A 23,913-nucleotide genomic window follows, 5' to 3' on the forward strand; every position below is an offset into this window, starting at 1 on the left:
AACTTTTTATAAATTTCATACTCAGTTTCTAATTTATAACTTTCTATTCACACTTGTTTTATATTTTATTAGTTGTGAATTTTTACCCGTCTGATTCGAAGAATATTGGTTCGAGAATTTTGAATAAATATGTGTAAAGAAGAAAAGGAAAGGTGGAAAAAGAAGAATTAAAGAAGTGGAGTGAGGATAATTAGGAATCAATTTGTGCGTCTAATCATAATTAGCAATCTTAATTTTGTATAAACAATTAGTTACCAATGGGATAAGTAGCCTAATAACCTTGACTGGTTTAAAAATTAAGTTGACAGGAATTTCATTGAATTTTAAATTAAGAATATTAGAAAATTGGAGCCAATCATTATATATATATATGTACATATAGATATATTTATATTTGTTGGACAAAAAATTAATATTAAAATTTAGGATAAAGTATAGTTTCATGATTTATTATAATTCAAGCTGATTCATTATGATTTAATTAAAATTATGATTTTTAGAATATTTGTAATTAACTAATTTAATAAATTAGTTTTAAAAATTTGATACTTATTATAATTTAATTTATAGTGTTTGTTATTTATTCCAAATTTTAATTTATTTGAATTTATTAACAGAAAAAAATGATCTAAAAAAAGGCACCTCTAAAAAATTAATTTTGACTAATTACTTACATTAAAATTTAATTAAAATTATTCTTTAAAGTTACTTTTTAAAGTAATAGGACATAATCTTATTATTTTAATTTTTTTATTATGAAATAAATGACATTAAATTACAATAAGAGAAATATTAAAAACTAAATTATAACATATGCTAAATATTTTAATAATTTATCTCAAAATAAATAAGTTTATGCATGATGAAAATTATGTTATATACTAATAATAGTATTATTATATTATTAAACAAATGTACAAAATGTTAAAGGTTCTAATCCTGTATTCTTTTTTCTTTAAACAGTAACGAGAGATCAATTTTAGATCGATTCAAATTGAACATACATATGCATATCCAATTACGACCTGCCCGCAAGAGCCTGGACCGAGTGTTAACTGAGGGCATGCCCGTTGGTTCCGTACATAGATGCCCCCCTATGCAAGAAACGCGGAGGCGTCAGCCCTGTCCCGTCTCTCGAAGCTCTTGCTCCGTAAGAGGCCATTACGGATGTGACAGGGGCTACGAGTCACTCCACGACACCTCTTCGCTTCGAGGTTTGGAACGTGCCTGCGAAGTAGTATCTCCGGGAATGCATGTGTTTAGGAAGGTAGGCCCATGAAATGATTTTTCTTCACCACAAGTGGGCCAAATTTTAAGTGGGATTGGGCTTCTAATGTGACACAATTATATAATTAAATCACAAAATTATTATATTTTGTCCCACAAAATTCCACATAATCATTATAATATATATAATTATATGGTTTTTTTTCATGATAATTTACCAAAAAAATAAAAAAAGTAGGGTAAATATAATTCATGGTATATATTTTAAAATTAAAATTAAAATAATTTTTATTTCGTTCAAAAATATAATAAATTCGTCGTAAATTTGCTAGGAGATTCAGGGTTTGGATTGGAGCGTGCTGACCACGACCGAGCATAACGTGTGGGAAATTTCTTCTTTCCTTTTACTTTTATTTGGATAAAATGTGTCTTACAAGTTACACCCGCAGTTATCCTGGACAAATCAACTACGTCTATTTGAAACCACGCGCCAAAAAAATAAAATGTCGCTTTAAAATAACGCGATATTTCCCCCACCTAAAATATCTTCGTGCCGAGATATTTTAGCTTCTTATCTCAGCCAATCGTCAGTTTCCACGTGTCCAAAGTGACTAAATAAACAATATTTTAAACAACGAACCACCAGTATTAAACTGCCACGTGTCAGTTTGCGTATAATGCTGCGGTAATCCGCCTTTTTGGAAAGCGGAACGGAAGCTGAGGAATTGAAAGAGAAAAGAAAACGAAAAACTTCACGCTTTTTTGATTTCCACACATTTGTTTTGTGATTTTCTCCTTTTTGTGGGGGGACCACCGCCGACCCATCTGATCCATTCTTAAAATATGCAAATTTCTTAAAAGACAATTTTACCCTTATCCAATAAAAAAATATTATATCATATTATATAATATATATTATTAATTTTGTATTTTATGTAGCAAATTTCATTTTAGATTAAGTTTTTTTTTTTCTTTAAATTTTAATTTTTAAATTTACTGCCTAAAAATATATTAATTTCTTGAATAATATAATTAAAATTTTAAAAAATATTTTTAATTTTATAGATATCGAACTAAATAATTCAAATCGACAAATAAATTATAATCCTAAAATTTTCACCTAATTAAACGTATTTTAATATATATTTTAATAATCATAAAATTATTATAATTCGCTCATGCAATTATTTATTTATTGACCCAATTAGCTATTTTCATGAAGTTTTATTATGTATATAAAAATTAAAAATTTTGTTAGAAGATGGTTTTTAATAAAATACAATATTATATTTTTTTTTATGTACAACTAAATATTTTCGAGTAAAATAAAAATAATAATTTTTTAAAATATTAAAAAAAATCAAGATATATTAAAGACAAATTTTATTTTAAGGAAAATATTTTTTATTTGTTTATTTAATTAAGTATAATTAAATTTTGTAAAATTGTTAATTTCTTACCGGCATAATTTTTAAAAACAATTTTTTTTGGTTAGTAAATTAAAATAAAAAATAACGCGGGGATTTTAGGGAGGGTATTTCGGTAATTGTACTGCAAAGATATCAATACAACTTGCACGTGTAGGGGCACTGATGTAAATTCATGTATTTTTTGAATTTACACGTTGATAAACCTGTCCCATCATCACCGGGCCTCCTCTTTCCTCAGCCTATAAAAAGGCTTCACGGCCTTTCTTTCAAAATCTGCAAAATCTTCCATTTCCTCATACGATTCGGAGGTTCTTCATCAGAGTCTTTCTTCATTTGTAAGTATATATACATATATATATATATATTCGATTTAGATTCAGCTTCCATTTTTAGTATATAAGTATAGGTTTCAAGGTTAGTTGATCTCTGTTCTTCCCTTTTTTAAGATTAACAGAGTTGGATTTATAAATATATATACACATACGCCGGTACATACAAAACAGCCGTAGGTTTCTTGTTCTTAGTTCCGAATACTTACTTGCACATAAGCCTTTTATTCGATTCTTGGATTTTTTTTCCAAGGATGAATACTGGAAGTTGTATTGCAGTCAATAGTATGAAACCTTGTTGTAGAATCTTGATTAACTCTAGAAGCTCGTCAATATTCGGCTCTTCTCCTTCAAAATCAAGTTATTCAGTTGTTGATAATCTGTTCAAATCGCGGTCTAGCAAATTGACTCGTCGACGCAATAGATTCCATTGTCATTGTATTTGTAAGTCCCAAGCTGTTGGTTACAAGCGTGCGGTAGATCTGAATCGGAAGGCTTTTTGTGTTTCCTATTCGAATTTGGGTCAATCTAGGGTTTCCAGGGCTAATTTTCGGGTTATTAATAGAGCAGATGGTAATAGCAATAGAGGTTTGTTAGTAATTCCCAAGGTAGCGTCTGATATAAGGAACCACTCAACATCAGTCGATCCTCATGTTAATGAGAAGAGCTTCGAAAAGATTTACATTCAGGGTAGTTTGAATGTGAAAGAATTGATGCTTGAGAGCATTGAGACAGGTAATGGTTTGACGAAAAAGGAAGACGGAAGGCTAGAGGTTAATAAGCCAAATGTGAGTGTAGATGTTGATAATTCAAAGGGTTTGAATGAGACTAAGGTTGAAAGAGAAGTGTCACAGATTGAAAAGGAAGCTTGGCAGTTGCTTCGCAGTGCAGTTGTGAGTTATTGTGGGAATCCGGTGGGTACTGTTGCAGCTAGTGATCCTGCTGACAAGCAACCACTTAACTACGACCAGGTCTTTATTCGTGATTTTGTCCCATCGGCACTTGCCTTTTTGCTTAATGGAGAAGGAGAGATTGTCAAGAATTTTCTTCTTCACACGTTGCAGTTGCAGGTATTTCAACTGCTTAACATCTTACTGTAAGTTATTTATTAATATATTTGTATGAATATGATTATTGTTGTTGCATCTTCAGTTTAAACCATAGCTTGAAATTCTATTTTTTCAAATTTCTTTTGACTTTATGCATTTGATAACTGTTTGGATCTATATGTCAACTAAATAATTCTATTTGCTAGTGCCGTTAAGGCAGGACAAATTAATGGAACTGATGGAATCTTTTAGCGTAGTCAAACCAGATAGAATTCACCATCTACTATAGAATTTTAATGAACGACGATGATTCAGTTTCCCTGTATGATTTTATTTATGGTTCTTAATTCTTGTTATGGTCCATAACATCTATGCCTACTGTTGACGGTTGCCAACTCGTGCAATTTTGTTTTCCATTTCAAACTGCTCTATGGTTACCCTGTTCAACAAGGAGTCATTTCACGGTAAATATTAGTATAGTTCTGCTCATTTATGAAGCTTATTCCCGGGGCATTTTTTCCAAGACATTGGCTTGTGAAGTATTACCATGCAAGACGTAAGCATTGGCTGTCTGAAAAATATAAATTGAATGAAGTTTCATTTTTGGTAGAGTTGGGAGAAAACTGTGGATTGCTATAGCCCTGGGCAAGGTTTGATGCCAGCAAGTTTTAAGGTTCGAACTGCTCCCCTTAAGGGTGGCAGTGGAGCAGTCGAGGAAGTTTTAGACCCTGATTTTGGTGAATCGGCCATTGGCCGTGTCGCCCCTGTTGATTCTGGTAATACGTTAGTTGCATATCTGGATTTTCACCAGATTTTCTTCTCAACCTGGAATTCTACCTTTTTCCCTCCTCAGGTTTCGAGGTTATGTTACCCTCCTTGGGATCTAATATTATATTGTTGCCCTTTGCAGGGCTGTGGTGGATTATTTTGTTGAGAGCATATGGAAGGATCACAGGTGACTATGCACTGCAAGAGAGGGTGGATGTCCAGACCGGCATAAGGCTCGTTCTGAATTTATGTTTAACTGATGGATTTGACATGTTCCCAACTTTGCTTGTCACTGATGGTTCCTGCATGATTGATAGACGGATGGGCATTCATGGGCATCCACTTGAAATCCAAGTAATATTTTCGATAACACTTTCAGTTGAGTGTTTGATGCAGATTTTGTCATTGTGTTATATGTCAGCTCAATATTGCGCTTGACATGGCTACTATAATTGCAGCAATGAGAAACTTAGATATAGGCTGACATTTAGTTGTGCTAATTATGCTTCATGATATTCTTCATTTTCCATGTTCTTGTTATTTTTTGAGGACTATTATATTAGGTTAAATTCGATTTTAAGGACAACAATTAATTAACTGGAAATTTGAGTATTTTTTATCACTTGGAATGATAACTGTTAGCAAAATCAATAGCCTTCTTTTATAAGCATTTATTTCTCTTACAAAAATTTGATGCTTGAGCATGTGACTAGAGATAGGTTTAAAATTTTAGTAGGATCCCTTTATTTTATCAGTAATATCAATTGACATCCTTTTAGTATTATAGTTTTTGAAATATTTTCCCACTGGCTTATGGCCTCAATAGGGAAGAAGGTGCTAAGTTGTGTTATGGCCTACAAGCCACAAACCCAGCTCAAAAAAAATAAAAACTCCACAAACCGAACTCAAAACCAGCAGTTTACTGGTCAAGTTTATACAATGTGGATCTACAGGAAGTTCAAAACAGAGTAGAATCCCCAGTTGACAGCAATTCTGCTGACTCTAGAATTTATCCCTGTTTAGGATAGTCAGATGTTCTCACTCAGGATTTAGGTTTTCGGATCTTTGCTTCAATAGGCCTGTCACCTGATCACGAGTCAGGGAGCCTAATATCTTGGTGGAATGAGTGAAGATTTCCCATGACCCCCTGCTCCAAAACGGGGGCAGATTCTGAAGTCAGCAGAGTTGCTTTTGACTGTGGCTTCTACTCTGTTTTGGACTTCCAATGTGTCCCCCTTGTGTGTACCTGACCGGTAAACCAGTAGGATTTGAGTTTGGATTGTAGCGCGTTTGGTGCATAACTAGTTGCTTCCTGGAAAGGACTCCAGGAAATGAAATTGATGCACTTAAATGGAAGTGAACTGCATAGTTTGCTGATTTTTCATTACACATTTGGTCCACAAAGATACAGATGAATTCATTGTTGTTTTAATTTCATGCTCCTATTTGCTTCATATCAAACTCTTTGCCACTACTTGGATTGTTCTTTTGTCTACAACTGCTGACAGATATAGTTGCTTACAGGCCTTATTTTATTCGGCTTTACGCTGTTCTCGTGAGATGCTTATTGTCAATGATGGAACAAAGAATTTAGTAGCTTCCATCAATAACCGACTGAGTGCACTGTCATTTCATATCAGAGAATACTATTGGGTGGATATGAAGAAAATCAATGAGATCTATCGATACAAAACAGAGGAATATTCTACAGATGCCATCAACAAGTTCAATATATATCCAGATCAAATTCCTTCCTGGCTTGTAGATTGGATCGCTGAAGAAGGAGGTTACTTTATTGGCAATTTGCAACCTGCTCATATGGACTTTAGGTTTTTCACTCTTGGAAATTTGTGGGCCATTGTTTCTTCTCTGGGTACTTCGAAACAGAATGAGGGTATTGTCAATCTGATTGAGGCCAAATGGGATGATATTGTGGCTCAAATGCCTCTTAAGATTTGCTACCCTTCTTTGGAGTCTGAGGAATGGCGTATAATTACTGGCAGTGACCCGAAAAATACGTGAGTTTCTTGATATCTGTCCTTCCAAGTAAATGTCTCTTCCCCCCCACCTCCTACACACACATGCACATCTATATATTTTTACCAGCATGGCAGCTGAATCTGAGTAGCTTTATTAAAGCACTTATCCTCTCTGTTTGTACGCAGTCCCTGGTCATATCACAATGGTGGATCTTGGCCCACGCTTCTTTGGCAGGTAAGCTTAACAATGCAAAAATTGGAGCACACTCCGTCGTTATTTTTGCCGATTAGATTAGACACGCATTGAGAGGGAGTCCGGCATAAGTTCAAACAGAAGAATTTAATAGTTGTAGCAGTCTTGTATTGCTAGTTTAAAAATCGTATGAGTTATTCAACTTACTAAATTTGTAGGTCTTTTAAGTAATAACTTAATTAGATTTGACTAGATTTCATCCCCCAGTATAATTGTCATATTTTGCCATCTCATTAGAAGTCCACGAGAACTGTCCTTGAAGTCTTATGTTTAAAAAAGATGTACTCATACTCATACATATATAATTATTTTACTAAAAATGAACTGAATATCCCTAACATCTGGTTATGGCATTCCAGTTCACATTAAGTTGTATAAAAATGGGGAGACAAGAATTAGCAGAAAAGGCGATTAGCTTGGCAGAAAAAAGGCTATCAGCAGATAAATGGCCGGAATACTACGACACAAGAAGCGGGAGATTTATAGGAAAGCAGTCGAGAGTTTTCCAGACATGGACCATAGCAGGTTTCTTAACCTCAAAAATGCTGTTGGAGAACCCAGAAAAGGCAGCCCTGTTATGGTGGGAAGAGGATTATGAGCTCCTCGAAATGTGTGTTTGCGGACTTGGCAAAACTGGGCGAAAGAAGTGTTCACGCCTCGCTGCAAGATCTCAGATTCGTCCCTGAAATTTTATCATTTGAGAAGTGGCCCTGACACCCCTTACTCACCTCTTTCTGTTTGTTTTTTGGTTTGGGTCTGGCTGGCAGATTTGAGGAAAGCCCAAGGAGAAAGATAACACTTACTTGCTCGAGATTCACGAACCTGTCTGACTCGGAGATGACTTTGACTACAACTCAGCAATAGCTTTACAGTACTTACTACTTACACTCTTGCATTTTGTACCCACTAAATTGTACTATCATTTTTACTTTAGTTAGATGGCTGTGTTTTTTTTTTTTGGAGAGAGCCTTCACCATGTTTGTATTGGTTCCTGTACAGACATAACTTGAATTATTTAGGATTTCACTGTATTATTCAGTACTTCCTTTTCTCTTTTTTTTTTTTTGTTTCTCTTTATGGTAGTCGCCGGACATGTATATGATTGTAATTCGCCGGGATCGAATCAGGATGTCCGTTAATCACCAATAACTTAAAAGTCATGAATTCAGATTTCATTAAACATTTAGAATTTATAACCCTTCAGAGATATTATGAGTTGATGATATTTTGATTTAACGAGTTATGATATATTTAGGTAAAAAGAACATTTCATAATAGTTAAATTCGTTTAATTTCAATAGGCACAATTGAAAAAATATCCGACTTAATCTTTTATCATTAAAAATAATTACATAAAGTTTTCAATTTTTTAAAAATATTATGACTAGTTGGTAGTTGATTAATAATATTTGATTCAATAAAATTATCCCCCGTTAAATTCGTTTTACAACACATTTTTTCAGGCATAATATTCAAAAGTGTTTGTACTTCTTAATACATGTTTCTCAGACCAATTTCAACAACTTTTGAGAATTTTTGACACGCCCACTTCGCAAGAAGAAACTAGCAGCTGATAAATAAAGCAAGATTTCGTGCATCTACTCGAACTTGAAATTCACCCTATTGCATGCCACAAAAAACCATAACACCTCATTCACAGAGCCACAGGCTGCAACTACTAAATATAATAGGAAACTAGGTTAGGTTAGAATGCAAAACAACACTATATATATATATGTGTGTGTGTGTGTGTGTGTTTGTGTGATATGTAGTTTTGTAAGCAGAGGATTATCTTGGGAAGAGTTTAAGTGGTCCTGTAAAGGTTAAGCCGGGTATCTCCCAAGCGCAGAGAATAGGAAGTTTTCTTGTAGTCAGCCCAAGTGAACGGCTTATAAAGACCAGGCTTTTGAGGTGTTAGCATCTCTGGAGGAGCTTTTATTAATGTGTCGAGCGGCGGTCCTCCGAAATAAGCCATTGATATCCTACTCTTCTCCCTGCTGCTCACTACGGCTCTATGCCTCACACTCACCAGCCTTCCGTTTGTCATTGCCTTCCAACATTTTTTTCAAGACACATTAATTAGTTCCCTCTTCCCGACCCAGAAAAAGAAATGAACTTGCGATAAAACAACATGTAATGAAACTTGTAAGGGTGGTCGAAACCGAGTAAAACAACACTACTGGACAAAAACCCATTAGTTAGATGTAGGTAGTTTTAAAAGATTAACTTAGAAACAAACAGTAAATTACCTCAGTAATTATTTCTAACGGTAAAAATATGGAATTGGGTTGGAATTACAGTCAAGATTTTTATCCAGAAGAAATTGGTCGATAGAAAAAAACCCTAGAAACTGGTCATGTTGCCTAACCAGTCAGACACTTTTTAGTTCCATTTTTCTGTAACATCTCTTTTCCTCATTGAGTAGAAACTGGTGGTACGTGGGTCCTCTATTGCTTACAGATTTAAATATAATGAATTTAATATTATTAAAAAGTAATATAACAATCGGAATCTACAAGAAATTACAGTGGTTCCCCGTCAATCCCATTTTACCCTTTTGAGACAACTGTGGTAATACTTATAAGTTCCATTCCCATGGTGATTTGATGTAAAAGTAACTCTATCACGGTTGCTTTCTTTTTCTACAGTCTGATTAAGTAATAATAATGCAAATAAGAACGTATATACATATATATATATATATAAAAGTATAGTTCTAACGAGGGTGGTGAAAATGGTAAAAGTAGGGGGAAGAGAACCAACCTGTAAGAGGTCACCCACATTGACATAAAAGGCAGTGGGATCAGGTGAGACCGGGACCCACACTCCATCAGAGAGAGAAATCTGGAGACCGCCCACGTCGTTGGATCTGAGTATGGTCAAGATCTGAGGGTCAGAATGCTCCCCGAATCCAACCTTGGAGAGAGCAGAAGGCGATGATGACGTGTCGTCATCAGCCAGCAGGGGCGGGTAGTGATTGAGCCTCAACACTGAATCGCTATCGACGGCTCTGATCAGATCACTGAACAAGGATGTCTGGGGGATTCCCAACCCCTCTGCCATCAGATCCAAGATTTCACATGCCACCCCTGTAACTGCTTGTATGTAACTATTCACCACAGAGCTGTCACAAAATCACCATCAACTGTCACGTAAGTTTTTTTTTTTTTTTTTTAATACAAATTATGTGGATAAAGGTATGAAACAGGGTTGTCACTGTCACTCTAGCGAGAGGAGGCTGCAGGGTAGGATTGATAAAGTCACAGTGACAGACAGCGATAGACCCCCCCACCCCCCTTCCCTTTCCCCTATTTGCCTATATTATTACTTCAATTGGTAAAATAGGTAATTCCCACTTCTCTCTGGTTTGGGAAGGACTCTTCCTCCTTTCATTTAGGGCAATTATTGTTGCATTCTTCTACACATGTGCTTTCCATATTTATATTCACAAAATAACCCACGGTTACTTTAGCATTAAATTTTTAATTTTTCCAAATAAAATATTTTTTTTAAAAAAAAACCCACTATTAATTTAGGATAATAACTCAAACCCTTAATTTTTTTTAAAAAAATAAAGAAAATATACTAAATTAAATATAAAATATTATTATAACTTATTATAAATTCGAATTAAACTACACATTATTATTAACAAAATAATATTATAATAAATATATAAATAAAACACATAAATTCACACAAAGAAAACATACAATAAGATGTATTTAAAAAAAAAATGAATTTAATAAATTCCACTATGTAAATTATTCATCTCTAAATTAAAAAATAGTTGTTCCATGTGATTTCTAAGTTTTTTATTATACCCTATTAAACTCATATATATATATATATATGTACACACACACACATAAGTATGGTTTATGTATGTATATATTTTAAATTCTCTCTATTGTTATTAATTAATCTAGTTATTTTTTTATATAAGCTATTTGACTTTTCTCTACCAATTGGTTTTTCTAATCATACTTTTCTCTTAATTTGGTAAAAAATTGTCTATAAATAAATCTATGTATACATACATATATATATATATTAGTCCGAGAATAATTATATATAAGTAACTTATAATAATTACTATATATGTTAGTATATAGATGTAATATGTTACTACTAATTTAAGTAAAAAAACACATTACAGTATGACTCAATTATAAGTTATGTTTACTTAATTTGTTATGTGCTTAGGACTTCGAACCCATAAAATAACACCCAAAAAATAGAAATTCTACATTGAAAACACCAAAACAAAATAATAGTTTCAATAAACTCAAACCCAACTCACCATTATATATATACATATATAGGTATATATGTATTAAAGGTATAGTTATAGCGTGTGTATATAAAATATCATGCATGCACACACACACACACACACACACACATAGTTCTATATGCATAATTAGCAATAAGCAAATTAACTAGTTAGGTCTAATTACAAGGCTACAGATGTATATATACATATATGATTCTTTTGATCAATGCATACATATATATATATATATATTATTTAACCACTAATTCATCATGAACGTAATTAATTAATCTCATTCATAAAGCAAGAATTTATGAATGTTAAACTAAATATAAATGTCCAACTTATTACAAGGTTATTAATCTTATACTCCGTTTAAGTTATATTTTTATATATATATATATGTATATATATATATTGAAGATTTGTTTATATATACATACGTTTTATTAGTTAACAATAATATACAACTTGCTATAATTTCTATCTTTACTTTGATATGTGGAAAGTTAGATAAACCAAAAGCATATATGTAGATAGAACATACATACATAAGAATATAGAACATGAAATGAACTGAAACATACGTACATGCGATTAATATACACGTGTATATGTATACGAAGTTACCTGAACTTTGGCGGGTCATTAGAGAGAGTTCTGGATCTTTGGGCAATGGCTAGAGGATTAGCAGGAAGAAGAAGATACTCAACCTCTCCCATGTCGCCATTAAAGCCAATATTCTTAAAGCCATAGCCAAAAGGGTTTGCAGGTCCACCTCCCTGCTTCTCAGCTAAAGGCTTAGCGAAGAAGTTAACACTCTCCTCCTCCATCTTCTTAACGATATCTTCTGCGACGCCATGGTTGATTACCTTGAAGAAACCGTACTCTTGGCTGGCCTTCACGATCAGCTTCGACGACTCAGCTCTGTCGAGCGACAGGTCCACCATGGGAAGCTCCAAAGCTTGAGTCTTTTCTGAGCTCCGAATATTCGGGCTTGGAGCAACGACTACCATGGTGATAATGTTGCAGAGAGAAGATGATTTATATCGAAAGAAGAAGAAGAAGAAGAAGAAGAAGAAGGAGGGTAGTCAAATATTTTCAAACATTAAAACCTACAGCAGCTTTAATATCTTGTTTAGATAAAAGAGTTAAAACTCATTATATTAAAAATTTAAATATATTAAATATAAATAATTAATTATTTGTAAATTAATATTTATTTATACACAAATTCAAAAAGTAATTATTGATTACGTAATTATTATAATTTATTAATTTTTTTTGTTATATATTTGAATTTCTATTTTTTTTTTCATAAATATCTTTGAAAAATTTCTCTCTCACATTCCATGCTTGATTTTACAAAGAAAAGAATTTCTTGGATTATCAAATTCCACCACTGTTGACTTTGACCAAACCTCACCAAAAAAGTCATTCCCGTTCGCACTTCTAAACTCCCACGTGTCACCTTTCGAGTGGCTGATTAATTATTAAAATAATTAACTCCCACTGAATCACACGTGTCACTTTTTGAGTGGCTGATTAATTATAAAAATAATAATTATTTTTAATTCGATTTCTCGGTTTCCTCAAATGTCTTTGGCAAATGAGTTATAAGAAAGGTGACGGAATGCAACACATCAAAATTCGAGCACATAATTTTTTAATTCATATTAATTATAAAATTAATTTATGAGTAATAATTAATAATAATGAAATAATTAATAATAATGACAGATCATAAGATCGGATCAAGAAATTAAAATAAAAAATATTTAATCTAATATTAAAACCACATATTAATCTATATATATATTTATACATATGTTACCAAGAAATTAATTCATATATTTTCCCGAATAGTGAAATTATCAGATATATTTATATATGTATAAATACAAACTTAAAAACTTTTTTTTTTAAATATAAAATATCTTTAAAATATAACTAATATCAAAATAAAATAAAATTAAAATATATATAAATATTTATATATATGATAGATAAATAGACTTTATATATAATATTATCAGTTTTTTAAAAAAATTAAAATTAAATAAATGTAAATAAAATAATTAATTACAATAATTAAATATTAATTAATTACAATATTTAAGGGCATATATAGCCATGGGATTCCAATAAGCGATCTCACACTTGGTGAGGAGAGCTCATTGGCGATCGATTATGATACTATATATATATATATATATATAAAGTGTATATATATTTACATACGTTATGGGTATATGTATGTATACTTTATATAAATATATAAAGTATATGCGAAGTATATTCGTAGAGTATATAGCCATGGCATAAATATATAAGGATTGCATGTATGAAGTGTATATATATATATATATATATATTTACATTTCTAATCACTAAATTAGGTACAATCTAAAGCAAGGGTCAAAGCAAATGCAATATATATATATATATGTATATATAAATAGTTGTTTTGAATATTTTAAAAAATAATTTAAAAAAATAATATAATGATGACTATAAATTATATATACATATATATATATATCATATATTAAATAGAAACTGCTGGTATGGTGTTATTTGTATTGTTGGTTCATTTATATTCCCAGTAGTAAGAATTTACATTGGGCTAATGCTTGGTAAAATTCAGGCTGGCCTAATAAGCCTGTTTTCCCAATAGCCCAGACCTTTCCCCCCCACAACACCCAACCAATACGTTGTCGTTTCTCTCTCTCTCTCTCTCTCTATATATATATATATATATATATCATACTCACATAACATCATTTCATTAGATGCATCAAATAAAATAAAAAGATCAACATGGACACCGAAACTTTACTAATATATTAAGTTATTAATTTTATTAAATTAAATATTATAAATTAATTGCTGTCAGTTCATAATACACTTATAAAATATAAGTTGAAATAAATAAAAGTAAGGTCGAAGAGGGAACCCTTTTGTTTGTGAGATTCTTGAAAAAAAAAGTTATTGAATTTAGGGTAATGTATATGGGTCTTACAAGAGAGGAGAGATTATCATACTCTATATATATATATATATATCATACTCACGTAACATCATTTCATTAGATGCATCAAAGAAAAAGACCAACATGATTACCGAACCTCTATTAATATATTAAATTATTAATTTTATTGAATTAATTATTATAAATTAATTACTGTCAGTTCATAATACACTTATAAAATATTAAATTGAAAAAAAAAAAAATGACGGGGGAGGGATCCCTTTGTTGTGAGATTTCTAAACAAAAAAGTAGTTGAATTTATGGTATATGTATATGGGTCTTACAAGAGGGGGGGAGATTGTGATAATTACCTCTCTTTATATATATATATATATATATGTATCATACTCACGTAATATCATTTTATTATATGCATAAAAAAAAAATAAACATAGTCACCAAATCTCTACTAATATATTAAGTTATTAATTTTGTTAAATTAAGTATTATAAATTAATTACTGTCAATAATACACTTAAAAAATACAAGTTATAAATAAAAAAAAAAAAAGAAGAGTAGGTAGGGACCCATAAAAAAAAAAAAAAGAGGAGGAGGTAGGGACCCATTTGTTATGAGATTCCTGAACAAAAAAAAGTGGTTGAATTTAGAGTATATATATATATATATATCATATTCACATAACATTATTTTATTAGATATATAAAAAAAAGATCAATATAGTCGCTAAAATTCTATCAGTATATATTATATTATTAATTTTATTAAATTAAATATTATAAATTAATTACTTTCATTCATAATACACTTATCAAAATACTAAATTGAAATAAAGAAAAAAAGGGAGGGGGGAGGGACCCTCTTGTTGTGAGATTCCTGAACAATGAATTTAGAGTATATATATATATATATATATATGGGCATTACAGAGGTGGGGGGAGGGGGGAAGATTGTGATAATTACAAAATTGAAGAATATAATTTAAAATATATTTAAAATATTTATATGAGTGTTAATATAATCAGATGGTCTTTTCACTGCCACAAAAAAGAGAAGAAGTGGATAGAGGAAATTAGGTTTTAAATTCCCACTTGTGGACACAATGATTTTGTTGGAGTCAATTGTCAAATACTCTTCAAAAACTTTTAAAAAAAAAATCTAAAAGGTTTTTCCAAAGTCCAAACCCATAATCATGCTTTTTTTTTTTAATCTATCATGATTATTTTGTTTTAAAAAAATTAAATTATTATAAAATAAATTACTTATAATATATTAACCAAGTAAATTTTTAGCTCAATTGAATTAATATTATATATTAATTATTAATACGTTTTTATTGAAATTCAAATTCGTAATATTTAAATAAAATTTACCAGTCTCATAATTATTATTACTTATTTTTTTCAAGTTTATAATTTTTATGAATTATTTATATCATTCCATTAATTAAGTTGCCAATCTTGTATAGACTCATTAAATTTTTTTAATTGAATAGTCAGGATGATTTTATAACTAGTTATTGATAGTACATAATGTAGCGCCCGGACCGAGGAAAAAAAAAACCACGTCAGCAGGTCCGGTCAGCAGTCCCGGCCAACCGGGGCCTGCCACATGGTAAGACCACGTCGCTCCTGAACGGGCCACGTTGGTGATCCGCGTGGGCGCGATCGGACGGCCCAGATCAATCGCGCGATCGGACGGCCCAGATACAATCGCACGGACGGTCCAGATTTAATAAAAAACGGACGGCCCAGATTAAAACAAAATGGACGGCTGAGATCAAAGGGCAAGGGGTTATAAATAGAACCCCCACACCAGACCACAAACCCTAGCCGTCTGCCGCTCGCCGGAGAAGACGAACCAGAGGCCGACCGCCGCCACCCGCCGCCGCACCGGGGAAATTTTCGACCGCCGATCGAGGTAAATTTCATACCCCCGACTTGTTTTTCCACGCTGATTCCTCCTATGGCCAAATCGAAGCCAAAATCCCGGCCAAACGGCCGGAATACGCGGCCGAAGACCAGCGGCGCCGCCGCGCCCCCTCTCGGTTTTTGCCTCCGACGAGGCCCTTCCCGGCCTCCGTTTGATGCAATTTTTATATCACCGTGATCACCATTCTTTTCTCTACAGGTTGACCGGAGTCGAATCACCAAAACACGAACCTCGCCGGAGAGCCGCCGCACCCGAGAGCGCCGCCGCCGGTAAGCTCCGTTTTTCCGTGATTTTTTGGCCCCCCGAGGGCCCTAGGGTTGTTTTCTCACAGGGACCGATGCGAGTGTGGCCGAATTCGACCGAAAACGGCCGAAAACAGCCAACCTGAGGCGACTCGCCGCCGCCAGCGGCGGCGCCGTCGCCGGAGCACGGCAGAGCCGCCGTGCCAGAGTTGCGATTTGGGCCGAAAGAGGCCCCGGGCCTAATTTGGGTTTTTTTTGGAACACGTGCAGGTACCGTTAGTGTGTTTCAGTTCCCCGGGAAAAAATTCAGGGAAAATTAGGGACGGCCTGTAGGCGCACTGTGAATCGTATTCGGATCCCGAAAACAAGTAAGGACCCCTCACCCTATTTCCTAACACGGTATTAAAGTTCAAAATGATAAAACGGTATTTCTTGAATTAACGCATGTGTGAAATTGCTTAAGGTTGCTAATGGAGCACGAGTCTAGTGTGATTGATGATTTACTGTTATTTGGCCTGTTTTACAGCTTTAAATGCATTATGAGGTTTGATGTGTTCATTTTATAGTTTCGAGTGCATATATTACTGTTTTATTAATTATGGGTTGAATGACTGAAGAACTGATACTGTATGTTGTCTGTTCGGCATGAATTACGATTTGCTTGTTTAAATGTGAATTGATGATGCTTATTGAGGAAAAGGAAAATGAAATATTGTGTAGACTGAAAATTGTACGATGGGGTCAGCCTGACTAGATATCCTGGGAAATGGTGGACGGACCGGGTCCGTAGGGAACCCTACCGGGATTGTGGTCTCACATGCCGGACGGGGTATGGAGATCTTATGGTTTTGGCGCCCATACCGGACGGGGTATGGGGACGGCCCGTTTCACCCTCATACCGGACGGGGTATTGAGGTTTATGGTTTTGGCGCCCATACCGGACGGGGTATGGGGACGGCCCGTTTCACCCTCATACCGGACGGGGTATTGAGGTTTATGGTTTTGGCGCCCATACCGGACGTGGTATGGGGACGGCCCTGAAAACTGATTATGAATGTTAAAGGTTAACGGGTAGCGGGACCCCTATGGACCCCCATGGATACTAGTAGGCTGGTAAATGAGAAAAGGATATGTTGTATAATGATTGAATTACAAAAGGCGTGATAAGTGCTATGTTTTACAGCTTATATTATTCCATGATTGTGATAATGTTATTGTTTTCTTATATTGTTTCATGAATTCCACCGAGGTAAGTGGATGGTAAAGGTTTTATCATAAATAAAACGAGTTTGTTATAAATCATGCTCCATTGGTCTTTTGTGTTTTTCTACCCACCTTTACCTCCGTGACGGTGAGATATCGTGATGTTCTTACTGGGCTAGTGTAGCTCACTCCTTATTTAACCATTTCAGATCAGGAAGACATGGTTCCCGAGCCCGTTCCGCAGGAGGACGACGAAGGGGATGCCTAGAGACTCTGTAGTCATACTCATAGTTTTATTTTCGAGTTTCTCTCTTAGTTAGTTTAATCTTTTATATTTTAAGTACGTTTTTGGTTTCCGTGTAAGGGATGTTAACCGAAATTTTGATCTCGCTTCCGCATTTAATATTTATAATATAATTTCCATTTTGAATTACCGGGGCTGTTACACATAATACGCTAAAAATATAACGAATTATACGTTTTTACTGAAATTTGAATTCATGATCTTTAAGTAAAATTCACCAACCTCGTAATTATTATTACCTACTTTCTCTTAGTTCATAATTTTTATAAATTACTTATGTCATTCCACTAATTAAACTGCTAATCTAGCATGGTTAAATTTCTTTAATTGAATAGTTACGAAAATTTTATAATCAGCCATTGATAGTTCACAGTACATAAAATAAAATAAAATATGCATTTTTAATGAAATATGAACCGGTAATTTTTAAATAAAACTCATCAACCCTGTAATTATTATTACCTTCTTTCCCTCTATTCATAATTTTTATGGATTACTCGTGTCGTTTTGCTAATTAAGTTACTAATCTAGTACAGACCGGTTAAATTTCTTTAGTTGAATAGTCACGTCACCTTTATAATCAGTCATTGATAGTCTGCAATATACAATAAAATAACGAGATATGCATTTTTAGTGAAATCTGAACTGGTAATTTTTGAGTAAAACTCATCAACCCTGTAATTATTATTACCTACTTTCCCCTCATTCATAATTTTTATGGATTACTCTTGTTGTTCCGCCAATTAAGCTGCTAATTTCTTACGGACTTGTCAAATTTCTTTAGTTGAATAGTTACGTCACTTTTAAAATCAGTCATTGATAATCTCTAATACATAATAAAATAACGAGATATGCATTTTTAGTGAAATTTGAACTGGTGATTTTTGAGTAAAACTCATCAACCCTGTAATTATTATTACTTACTTTTCCCTCATTCATAATTTTTATGAATTACTCGTGTCGTTCCGTCAATTAAGCTGCTAATTTCTTACGGACCGGTCAAATTTATTTAGTTTAATAGTTAGAACGATTTTAATTTTTTTTTTTTTTTTCCAAATGTGTAGGAGTCTTTTTATATTAGATTTCATAAATTTATATTAGATCCAATTTGGGTTTAAATTTAATTTGAAAATAAGAACATGAACCAGGCCTGCACCACACATAAAGGTCTGGTTCATGTGGTGTAGAAGAAGGAGAAGAAAGAGTTAAAGAGTATATTACTGCCAGATCGACCTTACTCCCTCTTGTCTTCTACAAAACGAGAGAAACAAAATTAAATTGCAGGAATTTTCTCTGCAACTCTTACTCTAATCTCTCACTTTCATACCTTTTGTAAATATATTTTTATTTTAATACTACAATTATTATTTTTTGTGGGTACAAGTGTATATATATATATATGTATATATATTTAAAAGACAAACACAATAATTTATACAGAGAGGATATTTTGTGTGTATACAAGAGAGCAGTCACGAGGAGAAGTAAGTCTTACACAATACACAGAGATCTAAAGAGAATAATTATTCTCTTTTACTTCCTTTCTTCCCCCAACAACAAATAAAACAAAGAAACTGCTGCCTGCAAAAGCATTTTTCTGCACCACATAACACCAAATTCATATTGATGGCCTCGTAAATTATATTGATTTTCTCTTTTCTAGTTTCAACTGTACAAAACTATGTCCTTTCAGATTATCCAAAACTAAAATACAGAATACGATTTAGGGTTTTGCTTTTTTTTTTTTCTCGGTTGGAAAATTTTCATGGAGAGACATGATAGGTGCTGGTTTATATTTGAGTAGCTCAGGAGGGATAGACAAGGAAGGAGAACGTGAGTTGGACGGGAACGGAAACAGACAATCATCAAACACCGTGTCAGTCGGTGACTGACATAGAGTTTGTGAGTAAAAGAAGAAAAAAGAGATCGAACACAACGTGGGGTCTTACAAGGTCAAGAAAAGGTCTTACAAGGTCAAGAAGGAAGCACGAACGGATTAAAGAAAGCGGGACGAAGAATGGAAGAAAGCGACAAACAGAAAAGAATAAAGCTCGGGTAGGATAGCACCAATAATTTTTTATCCGAAACAATAAGATTTTCCCAAGAATATGAATGGAGTTGTACGAGTAGTCCTTGAAAGAGTCGAATAATTGGTTCTGCTGCTCATACGGCTTCCATGCATCAATCTTGTTTTGCCTTGAGGTAGGTGATGGTGATGGTGATGGTGACGGTGACGGTGATGATCATGATGATGAAGATGATAACCTGCATGACAATCATGTAGGTGGAACATGAATAATAATCATCTCGTGATGATTTCAGAATGATGGACATCAAAATCAATAACGTAATTGGAAAAGCAAATGAGAAGCATACATTTACGTAATATAACAACTAGTAAGAACCCAAAATTTTTACGTATTCCTGTTACTAAAATGAAAATATACCCAATAAATATCTATGCAAGACACACACACACACACACACACACACCTGGTAGTAAGTTCATTCCTGAAGCTTCTTTTTACGGAGAGGGTGAAATGTGAAAGTGGAGAAGAGGAAGGAAGAGTGAGAGAGAGCGAGGGAGGGAGGGAGGGAGGGAGGGAGGAAGGGGAAAGCCTTTTTAAGGGGCTGCAGTGATGGACCTGACAGTGACAGGCCCAGGAAGAATGTAAAAAACACGGGCTGGATGACGTCAGCGCATAGTGGGAACCGCCTGCCCAAATTTGAGGTGGGATTGGCTGTGGGCGTTGGAGGGTGCTGACCGTTCTGCCCGATCAACCGGCAGTAAGTCAGTAAAAAAGTCAAAAAGTGTGCCTGACTTCCAGTAAAATCACACGTGTGTGCCTCTAAATTTACCCTCTCGCAGAGAAAACTGCACACGAGTAATCGCCCCGCAATAATTAATTACCCTCTTGTTTTTTTTTTAATTAATTAATTAAAAGAAAAAACAAACAATTAAGGCCTTAATTACAGTTGTCTCAGAGCTAATAGTCAACCCAAATCAACTAATTAAGGTAAAAAAAAATATTAGTGGGTGCCAGTTAATTATAAAGTAATTGGTATTTATTTTAATGGGATAATTTTTTTTTTAACTACAATATAATATATAATATATATATCTTAATCTTGTACCACATAAAAATTAAATTTAAAGCTCTGATTTAATTAAAAATTTAAATAATTATTGGGTAAAAATGAGGTAATTAATAAAAACAATTTTTTTATAAATAAATATTGATTTGAATTTGAATAAAGCACTATAAATACCAACCAATAAACAACATTAATTTTTTGTTAATTGGGTTTAAATTAATTATATATTTTTTTTAAAAAATAAATAAAAGAGATGGGAAAATGGGTATCTAGGTAAATGGAAATTAAAATTTATTAAAAAAATAAATTAAAATTTGAAAATTTTCAAAGATTTGTGGTCAGAATAATATATATAATAGTGGGTATAATTAAAATTAGATTAAAATTAATTAAAGAAACAAAATTTATGTTGAGGTTTGTGTTATGGGGAATGGAACCCGCGAGAGGTGAGAGTGTGCGGGCATATGACCGTCACGGTCTTCAAAGTGACGGTCAAAATAATGTTAAAATTTCCCCCTTGTTCTTCGTTATTATTATTATTATTATTTAAATATCATGATCTTGGTTATTTTTATAAATTTAATGTGACCTCTTTCACATTTCTCGTGCAATTTTGATGGGTTCCATAAGATTCGTATAATACTTCTCACCACAACACTCCAAAATTTTGTATAAAAATGTCGAAGTTGCGTGTAATTTCGAAGTGTTTGTGGTTCGATTGAACTACTGATCGAGTAAATTTAGAGATTTAATCAAAAATTAAATCGTATTAGTTTTAAATCGGTACTCAATACACCTAATAATATTTTAATGTATTTAAACGTAATATATTTATACATTAAAATGACTATTATAATTAATATTTTTATTTTATTAAACATCATCATTAGAAATGATCGTTTGTATTCGAATTCGCTTTAATCTGACGTGCTCAAACTCGATCGTGTATGCTTTTTTTTACATTAAATTGTGTATTTCAATTAACCGAAGAACAAGTTAGTAAAAAAAAAAAGATGTGGGTTGGACACGTTCGGAGTTGACATTTTAAAATCTATTCAGACCTGACCCATTATATGTATTTGAATTCGATGATGTCCAAACAAAATATATAATTTAAACCCACTTAAGATTATAATAAATTCAAATTTATTTTCTATAAAAACGAGTTAGATTCATATTTAGTAAAATTCACTTTTAATTCAACCGTTGACATTTCTGTTAGTCATATATAGTAACCCGACTTTAGTAATATAGTCAAAAATCTTTATCTTTTTATCTAATTTAGTTTTCTTTAAAAATATATAAAAAAAAAAATATTTGATATAAGTTATATAAATATAATATATATTTTTTATAATTATTGTGGATGATGTAATTTGGCTATGACATAAATTAATTAGCATTTCCTAAAGTGGCACTAATAGAGTGACAGGTTAAGCCCCATACCATGCCCATACTAAACTACATTATTTATAAATTATACATATATCTATATTCTTATTTAATAAATATATTTTATTTTAAATTTATGAATTCCGGATTTATTGAATACGTAAACTCAAAATATTATAATTAATTGTGATTGATTTATAATATTTGATTAAATAAAATTAAATAATTAATTTATTAATATGTTTATTGAATTATAATGATCAAAACGAATTAAGTTTCAACAAATTTTTTATATTTACAAATAAAATAAATATTTTGTAATAATTAATTTTTTTAATTTTCAAACTATTTTGTTAGTACTATTTTTCTTCAAAAAAAAAAAATCATGTTGGCATTATTAAAATGTATATTTACAATTTTTTTATAAATAAAAATATTATTTCAAAATTTTAATTGATTATACTTATTATAATTAAAGAAATTTATTAATAATAAAATATTATTTTTTATCTAAAAATATAATATAATTGTTGATATTTTACCGACTTCATTATTATAGTTCTTATAATATACTAATAAGTTAAATATTTAAATTTATTATATCAAATATTATAATACACATTTTTCACATTTGTACTAGTTTTTATTAATATCACCGATTAATTAAATCTGAAAATTTCAATTTTAAATTCACTTGGTACTTCCTTTTCTGAATTTGTTTGGTACCATACACATATACATACATACATACATACATATAATATATATATATATATATATATATATTATAATGTAGCTTTATTGTTGTTTTCTGATATAGTAGTGGTTAGAATACACGAAAATGAACAGTGTAGCTAGTAAAAATAAATAGGGGCGGTGCAGATAAGATGAGTAAGTTGATGTGACTCGTGATCTTTCTCCCATGGTAATTTCTTTTACACCCTTCAATCATGCATGCATGCATATATATATATATACATACTTACATATATATATATATATACATATATTTTTTATGTTTTTTCTGCAAATTGATAAATTTAACTAACAAGTAGAAAATAAAAAGTAAAGGGACAAAAAGAATTTGCAAGCATTGCTCAAGTTTTCAATATATACATACATACGGCTATATATAATATCCTAATCTTTAAGTTTCATGGGGTTGGAAAAAAAAGCATACCCAATTCGTGAAATCATTTACATATTCTAATATATATATATATAATATTCAAATATTTCATAGAAGAACTCAAAATTTGAGTATGAGAATGAGAACATGTAATAAATCTTACGTAGAATAAAATTTGACATTTTCAAAAAATTTATACATACATATGGTTATAGAAAAAAAATTCATGAAATATATAATATTCTAATTTTTAAGCTTCATGGGGTTGGAAAAAAAAATATACCCAATTCGTGAAATCATTTACATATTATAATA

At 32.1% G+C, this 23,913-nt stretch overlaps 2 protein-coding genes and 1 long non-coding RNA gene across 4 annotated transcripts; 1 reads left to right on the plus strand and 2 right to left on the minus strand.

The window, feature by feature from the left end:
* Window positions 1-2,925: 2,925 nt before the first annotated feature.
* A/N-INVC (Plant neutral invertase family protein) lies at window positions 2,926-8,076 on the plus strand. Of its 2 annotated transcripts, XM_022051155.2 has the most exons (6): window positions 2,928-4,056; window positions 4,646-4,811; window positions 4,946-5,157; window positions 6,328-6,821; window positions 6,969-7,017; window positions 7,395-8,076. In XM_022051155.2, exons 1-6 carry the CDS (start codon window positions 3,241-3,243, stop codon window positions 7,719-7,721), a joined length of 2,064 nt encoding a protein of 687 aa, XP_021906847.1. In that variant the 5' UTR covers window positions 2,928-3,240; the 3' UTR covers window positions 7,722-8,076. The 2 variants fall into 2 exon arrangements, with proteins under 2 accessions (XP_088075761.1, XP_021906847.1); XM_088219635.1 differs by lacking the exons at window positions 6,969-7,017; window positions 7,395-8,076 and having other exon boundaries at window positions 2,926-4,056; window positions 6,328-6,825.
* A 400-nt stretch (window positions 8,077-8,476) lies between these two features.
* On the minus strand, window positions 8,477-12,438 carry LOC110821505 (gibberellin 2-beta-dioxygenase 2-like). Its single transcript, XM_022051364.2, has 3 exons — window positions 11,942-12,438; window positions 9,799-10,159; window positions 8,477-9,085 (listed from the first exon to the last, which is right to left on the minus strand). The coding sequence occupies exons 1-3, from the start codon at window positions 12,325-12,327 to the stop codon at window positions 8,840-8,842; spliced, it is 993 nt and encodes a 330-aa protein (XP_021907056.1). The 5' UTR covers window positions 12,328-12,438; the 3' UTR covers window positions 8,477-8,839.
* A 6,953-nt stretch (window positions 12,439-19,391) lies between these two features.
* Window positions 19,392-20,672, minus strand: LOC148253639 (uncharacterized). Its single transcript, XR_015819363.1, has 2 exons — window positions 20,475-20,672; window positions 19,392-20,246 (listed from the first exon to the last, which is right to left on the minus strand). It is a non-coding gene; the product is annotated as an uncharacterized LOC148253639 (long non-coding RNA).
* Between the last annotated feature and the right edge of the window lie 3,241 nt (window positions 20,673-23,913).

The sequence above is a fragment of the Carica papaya genome, chromosome 5, assembly GCF_054855325.1.
Source record: "Carica papaya isolate Zhongbai chromosome 5, ASM5485532v1, whole genome shotgun sequence".
NCBI classification, from domain to species: Eukaryota; Viridiplantae; Streptophyta; class Magnoliopsida; order Brassicales; family Caricaceae; genus Carica; species Carica papaya.